Genomic DNA, 8,098 nt, shown 5'->3' on the forward strand with positions numbered 1-8,098 from the left:
TTACAGTTATAAAGATCTTTATTCAGACTTTAAATAGATTTACAAAGCATAGCAAAAAGAAGAATAGCAAAAAAAAAAAAAAAAAAAAAAAAGTACAAACAAGGAGGGGAAAAGTGTCCCAAAATACCCTGTGTGCATGAATTTGCTGAAAGGGTTTAAAAAGTCTGTTCGGGGTCAAGATGTCGGCCACAAACACACCAAAGTCTTGTGTCCATTTTCCTGAGGAGGGTTTTAGGTTAGAGTCACCTCAGAGGCTTAAAATGAAAAAAAGGATATAACTAAACTAAAATACCAGCAAAATGTCAAAGAGTAGCTAAATATAGTGAAGATTCAAACGCACTACCTCGCAACCCCATAAAATCGAAAACAAGACAAAGAATACCGGTTTGTTGATGGATAAAATGAAATATTAAAGTCCAAAAAGCAGATGAAGCTTAGAATGGTGTGAACTGTGTGTGATGCATCCATTTATTAAACCTCTTGCCCCCTTGCCTTTTATCTGAGAAGCATGTTCAGTCCTTGGCTACAGAAGCAGAATATGATGCATTGTGGTGTAAGAAACAAACAGCCCTGAGAACGTGTATTAGCTACCTTTTTTCCCCCCACCAAAGACGCTGACACTGTTGAATCACAGACACTGAAACCTGAGATCAGGTGCCTCTGAAAGGCGAGTTATGGAGAATCAAATAAACATGAGCTGGGCTGTTTCGCACTGATTGGGCGAACCCAACCTGCCCCCCAAAACAACAAGAAACAAAACAAAAAACAAACCCCCTCAAAGCGTCTCGGCTTGGAGTTGACTCCAGCATTTGGTTGCTACTTGAACAGACTTTCAATTAATTCATCGGGATCCATAACCTATACGTAAATCACCTCTCGCCCTTGGTGATGTCTGGGATCTCAGATCTACAAAAACTGAAAAAGTCCTTTTCGACTTGATTTAAAAGCTACAAAACCAAACTGAAACCCGGAAGCGGAGAGCCCGGCTGCTCCTCATCAAGAGTCCTCAGTCCCAGAGTCGTCTTCATCATAGCAACAGTCCTCATCTTCCTCTTCATCATCATCTAACTCATCATCATAGTAGTCATCATAGAATAAGGTGGAGCCCTCGTCGGCAGGTGGGGCACGGGTACGGATGCAGTATTCGGCTAGTGTGGTGGGCACTTTCACCCCGTCCCGCTCTGAGTCGGCTTTGGTGGCTAGAACCTGTTTCCTGTGAAAATGACCAAACCAAGCAGTTGAGTGCAACGCACAAAATACAACTCAAATGATATTCACGCATACGTCTAGATGCATTTTATATATGCATGATGCATCATATTCGCAAAATTAAATCCAATACTCGTTGCGCACAAATTTTTGTGTGCCGATTACAAAAATAGTTCCCATTTTGCTCTACAACACAATCACAAAATATGATGCGCATTTTTTAGCCTTTTTGCTTTTGAGAACCATTTGTAAGTCGAAGTAGTCTTGTATTATGACTTAATCATCAGCAAAGCCGCCACAAAAATTAAAAGAAAATTAAAAACGCTTTTTTTTTTTTTGCAAATCAAATGCAGGGTTATGTAACAGACGTGAACAAATGGATGAAAAGGTTTTCCCTCACACCTGATGATCTCTGCGTATTCGCGGTCCTTCCCCTTACTGTCCCTCCATTTGCGGTACATGACGGAGGCGTCCACGTTGGCAGGCGAGGAGGTGTTGGGCTCATTCAGCAGCGAGATCACACTCAGTAAGATTGTCCTGAAAGGGAAGCAGATATCAGCTGATTAAATTAAACTAATTGCAACCGTTTGGCTTAATTATTGATCTCAAACTGTCGAGGCGTAACAGAGGAGAAAAGGTAACGCGCAAAGGGTAACTGCTATTAGCATTGGGATTAAGAATATGTAGATGATGGCTTAGGCCAAAACGTGTCTTGTGTAAAACATGGTACGAAAAATGTATAAAGAGATATCTTGAGAGTGCGTTTTTTTCCCTCTTATCTCCAGATAACTTTATTACTCGCACTGATTAAACGACTTGGGAGTTGAGCGCGCCCTTTCCACTATAATTACAAATATGTAGAACATTGCAGTCTAAATTTATGAGAGAATGTGTTTTAGTTTTTTAAATTCTGTTGTACCTCACATTCTGTGTTGGGTTCCACCTCTCCGACGGCAGTTCCCCGCTCTGGGGATCGTCCACTGGAGGGTGCAGTATGGAAATACATACATCGCCATTCTGAAATGATGTTAACTTGTTAAACATCCGTCATGATCATCGCCTAAAATAGTTCATACTGTTAGATTTAAATTAAATTAGATTTAAAATGCCTGATTTTCAACATGGAAATCTGCATATAAGCATATACATATCCAAAATATAATGCATTCAATTTACTACATTCAGTTCCTCATTTAAGGTAACAATTATGATGGTAGTCAAATTATTTTAATTTTTTATTTTTTTAAAGGTAACACTGATAATGAAAACATTGTTATAATATATTTTCATAATTAAATTAATTCTAGATTCTAGTAATTCAGTTATTTAAATGTAAGTGTGTTATTTTAAGCCACACAAATGTTGCTCCGGCTTTGTGTAGACCAACCTCATAGATGTTGGGATGCCACATCTTGGTGAGGAATCTGAAGGCAGGGGGAGAGTACGGGTAGTCGATGGGGAATTTGATCCGTGCCTGGAAGAAAAAACATACATTAGGGAATGGATGCAATGGCTCATTGTCTTCCAGTGATACGTGATCAAGCACTGAGCCACTCAATGAAGCAATATAATGCCAATATCCACGATCTCTACCGGTACTGTATAGCTTTGTCAGTCAACTACTGAATACACCTCCATGACACATTTTAGTGACATATCTATTGTTTAAGTGGTTAAAACGTGGGTTTATTAAAACAATACCTCATGCACCAACAGACAAGATGAAAAGTCAAGCGGTACATTAGGTATGTTTTTCATTTGAGAATCTGATTTAACTGAAAGCTACCATCTGCAACACATCCAAACAGCATATAGACTGATTTGTGGCACAGGCCGTTATTTGGACAGAAGACTCTACGCATGTAGAAAAACACATCCTCAACATGTAGAAATACTACTAGTTGAAAGCATGAACTCTACTGTAGGCTTCATTTGGGTGTTAACGGACAGAATTGGCAACACAAGTATCCAGGTTGTATGCCCCATCTACTTTTTCCAGTTCAATATTCACAGGTCCCCTACAGAGCAGGGGTTCCCCGAACTTGTTCCAACTTATTCGTAGTGCTAAAATTTTAAGAAAATGTAAGCAGTGCTTGCCATGCAAAACTTGCTGCCACGATGCCAAAGTGTTTGACTGTTCGGCTGATCAGGTGTTTTTGGTGGTTAAAGCAAAAAGAGGGCCAACATTTAAGTCTCTGTAGTATTTTAGTCCCTAGATAAGACTAGACATGGATTAGCATTACCTATTAAGAATGTTTTAATAATTGATTTTTTGAAATAATATATTTGCATTATCTTGAATAATATATGTAATCTAAATTTAAAGGTGTATTATTCTTAATGCAGAATCTCAACAACCCTCTTTTAAACCTTAGAGTAGGCAGCACCAAATTCGAGGTCTGAACCCAAACAATCACACACTGAATCTGTGACATGCACATCCATATATATGCGAGCATAAACAAACCTTTTATACATACATCCACTCAAACCCTTCACAATCTGTAGCAAGCTGAGCCTGGTGCCTTTCAGTACAGTGGGTGGTGGGCACACATGCATACGGACCACTTCACAACCCCCACAGCACACACATTTGCTGATTTGGCACGGTCAGCTGGTGTGTGCTTCAAAGGCCCAGCTATCGGGAGGGGTACTGGGGGGTTGGGTCAACCAGCAACCAAACAAGCACACAAACACAGGGGCACCTGTACGTATCAAGTGCTACTCAATTCCTGAAACCCAAGTAGTGTAGGGCAACTTTCAAGCAAGCAAGCCTATTAAACCACAAGTAGGGATCCGTGTGAGAAGGTAACGGTGTTAAGTTTCGCCGGGGGCAGCTTACAGGAGTCCTTCGCTGCTGCACATGACCCGACACACAAGAGCTCTTGTGACAGCCTGTCTGCATAGAGTCTCGCTTTAGCTACGTTACCCAATAACTAGATGAGCCTCAAACTTTAAGGACAGGGATGTGCAAAGCTACAGATTTTCTTTATGTCCATTTATATAGACTGGTTGAAAACCCATCTAGCTATGTAAATTTTAAGTCATATTTTTACATTTAGTGCTTGCACAGCATCAACAGTATATAAAATGGTACGATATACATGACAGCTAAGACTTTGGCACCAACCGACCTGTTAACTGCAGTCATATTCTTACAATCAAATACAACATCAGTCTATCAGACTGTACGATATACAGCATAGCCCAGACATTGGTTCCAATCAGTCTGCTGAATGCTGAAATGGCAGTTTACAATTTTTACAACACGTTTGGGCAAGAGTCGTCTACCAGAACGCACAATAAGCAACATAGATAAGAATATTGCACCAGTCAAACGTATTGCTCCTAGAACACAACTGTAAGAATTTCTGACGCTGAAAAAACTTTGTTAGAGGCAAAAATTTTGCAAACTGATACTATGAACAACAGATCAAGTTGAACACTTTCAAAGTTGAGAGACAGGGACAGCCCACAAGGTTATCATGCCAACAACTACAAATTTTTTTTCTCAAATTCTCACAAACTACTCGCAACTCTTCAAAACGCCAAAGTCAATTATTTCAATGTAATTTTTCCCAACCATGACAATACAGAAAAAAAAACTCAACGTGGCTATACATCTGAGAAGTAACATCTCTAATCTAAAATTAAAATACTTTACATTCAGCGAAAAGGAAGTGGACGCTTAAATAGGATTCATCAGGATGAGTGCTGTATGAAGCATTACTGCTCAATGTTTCTGTACCAGCCGATTCAGCAGATGTCAAACTTCACGAATGAGCCGAGCACAGCATTTGGTTTACATGAGCAACTCGTTCTGGAATACACTCATATCCGCGTTACGCAATGTATTGGTTTAATGTAAAATGCTAATGACAATGTGGGCCACATGGAAAAAGTCGTTTTGGCTTGAAAATCCCCATCTCGGAGTGAAACCTAAAAATAAATCGCTCTCCTACGATCCCATTTGAGAGGAAGAGAATCCCATGGACATTAGGTTGGAAGAAATAAACCAGGTCACTGCTGCTCTCCTTGAACAAACGGTCCTGTTCTCCTACACCACCTTTATTCTCCTCATCTTCAAGTGATCTCACTTCCTCCATCCCAGCTGAAACAGAGAGAACTGGGAAATGGTGTCCTTCAGTGTAAACTACATGAGGGAGAGACAGTCCCTGAGGGCCAGAGGTAGTAACTTCTTTTAATTCACACCATTGCTTCATCAGACACCAAAAGCTAGTTAAAAATAAACTGGGATCCACCAGACGCAGGAAATTAGCCTAATTAGTGTGCCATAAAGTTTTCTGTGAAGAACTAGAGCACCTGTCGACCGATCCATCAGATACATTTGTTCAGACTGTGTAGTCTTGTATTTTGGTGTAGTGGCGTTTACATCTGTTGCGAACACCTTGCTGATACCAGTGACAGCTGCTGTAACACTGGAGTGATGACTGACAATAGATTGGGAGCCTCCTTCTGGCTCAGTGGGAAAATCAATGAGCCAATAGATCACAGGAAACAGAGACAAATTAAACATGCACTTCTCAATCATAATCTATAACCACCATGCATTTGTCAATTTTTTCAAAGTTATATTTATGGGCTTTTATGCCTTTAATGGACAGGACAGTAGAGAGCAGACAAGGCGGCACTGGGTTGAGCGAGGCGAGCGAGATCAGCAAAGGACCTCGAAACGGGAATCGAACTCGGGTCGCCACAGTAATTCATTGCATTATTTCCTGAATTCTTAGACAAATCGATTATGAAATTGTGACTTGCACCAATGGACTTCACAGATAAATTCACAACCTGATATTTAAAAAAAGTTGAATATTGAAAAAATAAATCAAGACGATCTGATGGTCAAAAGTTGATTTATAATTTGATGGATGGTTTGATATAACAATTAACGGTCTAATTTTTTTTTATCAAATTGTGAATTTACCAGCGTTTATAATTGACTGTTCAATTTGTCTATCCGAGTGTCACATTCAAGGCTACACAATTTCAAACTAAATGGTCGTAAACATAACTTCTAGCTTTGAATTGGACATTTTCCCTATTTTTTTCCCCAGGTATTGAACAGGGAGGCTTGATACTTGCTTCTAAATATGAATACAAGACCAACAACAACTACATTTCTTTAACACGCTTGATTCTCACAAAAGTTAATTACCGGTTCTTAGTCATATCAGACATCTTGAAAGAGTTGAACGGAGTTATTATGGGCTGACTCACTCCAAACCCCTTCCAGATACTAAAGGAAGCTAGAACAGGCCTAGTTAGTGTGTCAGTCTGTGGTTTGTGTGACACTTTGGGGTGGGGGGTAACATGACTCAAGCTGCCAGGCTGAATCAAGCACGGCCCAGCCCAGCTCACCTCACCTGCCACAGGGCCTGGGTGTGTGCACGCTTCACCGGAGCGACCTGCTAGCTGTCAGCCCAGCGCCACGTGTAAGAACTTGAAGCCTGCTTACAGAGATCCCACTCATGAGAACTTAACGACTGCACCAAATCTCTCTTAGCTGGAAAATGGAAGCTAGATAAAGAGTGACGCTAGGGGTGGGTGATATGACCAAAATCTGACAAATCACCAGAGGAGTAATTTTGTATTACAGGAACATAGTCAAATTTAAATTAAAAAGCCTTATTAAAAAAATGTTTTTATACAATGTAAATATTTAAATTCTTATTAAAATTTAGACACCACAACATAATTATGTAGGCTATGACATGAGAAAAAAAAAAAAGCATTTTTAGCACCTTTCGATGACAGCAAAGGTAAAATTAAGTCAAACACATTTCTAAAAGAGATTAAATGGGGAAATTGGCAGCACCGTTTAATTAAAAATCCAGTACTGACTAAATCAATTGATAAATGATAAAGAATAACAATAATTATATTAAAACAACAATGTTTAAATACTATATGGGCCATTCTACAGAACTTGTGTAAAGTCAGAGGTGTAAACGACTTGCAAATTTTGTGCGCGAGCAAATTGTATAATACCCAAGGTAAACATTTCTACTAATTGTGCAATTAAATCTTCATATTGTATCTTCAGGAAGTTTGGTAATATTTGTCACTACCGAAACTCAGTAATATATACAATTTATTAAAGGCGGCTTATATTGAACTATTAAGATATTGCTGACATCTTCCTTGTGAATATATTTTTCTATTTTATTAAAACATTTTCAGATGTAAATAAATGGCAACTACAATTTGAACAATATTTCAAGTGATTTAAAAGATTTGTTGTTGGTTCCAAATTTTCTTTGTAAAAACGAAAAAAAAAAAAAAAAAGACCATACTGATTTCCAACTTAAAGACTCTTTTGTTTGAATATACATTGAACAATCACAACATAAAAAATAAATAAAAATAAAAATAAATAAAAATACCGGAAAAAGAATGCAGAAGGGAAACCTGTCTGTTTTGGTGAAGTTCAGTAGTGTGCAGGAAGTCATGGTTACTCATCTCTTCCTGTTGGATGAGATGTTGAGAAGTTCCCAGACTGACCTACTTCCTTCCTCACCACTAACAAACAGACACGGTTTTCCACTTCAGTGCAGGAAAACAGCAGCTATGCATTGTTTCTGAAGTTTAAACAATAAGAGAGACTCTACTGGGCCAACAGATCTGTTTTCAACCCAGGCTGTGACTCCGTAGCCAATGTTCCCAGCAAGTCGTGGCCACTTGCTCAAGTCATGATGTGTGGAGGTTGGCTGGCCAGCATGCAAGCCCGTGACACACAGGCAGAGCTAAGAAGCCAGGCTAAATATAACTGCCATTGTTGTGGTCTGACAGGTTGGACACAACAGAAGTTATTTAGCAGCAATAGGTTCAAATAAATTATATGTACGTGTTTGTCTTCAGAAAAGGTGCC

General features: G+C 39.2%; 1 protein-coding gene across 1 annotated transcript in view; it reads right to left on the reverse strand.

The window, feature by feature from the left end:
• The window catches only part of LOC127987995 (ubiquitin-conjugating enzyme E2 R2), a 9,373-nt gene continuing 1,275 nt past the window's right edge, over nucleotides 1-8,098 (reverse strand). Inside the window, exons 2-5 of the mRNA XM_052590477.1 lie at nucleotides 2,597-2,683; nucleotides 2,129-2,226; nucleotides 1,612-1,746; nucleotides 1-1,213 (exon numbers count right to left, since the gene is read on the reverse strand). Coding sequence (XP_052446437.1) covers nucleotides 997-1,213; nucleotides 1,612-1,746; nucleotides 2,129-2,226; nucleotides 2,597-2,683 — 537 coding nt within the window. The 3' untranslated portion in view covers nucleotides 1-996. The remainder of the gene's footprint in view (nucleotides 1,214-1,611; nucleotides 1,747-2,128; nucleotides 2,227-2,596; nucleotides 2,684-8,098) is intronic.

Source organism: Carassius gibelio, chromosome B22 (genome assembly GCF_023724105.1).
Source record: "Carassius gibelio isolate Cgi1373 ecotype wild population from Czech Republic chromosome B22, carGib1.2-hapl.c, whole genome shotgun sequence".
NCBI classification, from domain to species: domain Eukaryota; kingdom Metazoa; phylum Chordata; class Actinopteri; order Cypriniformes; family Cyprinidae; genus Carassius; species Carassius gibelio.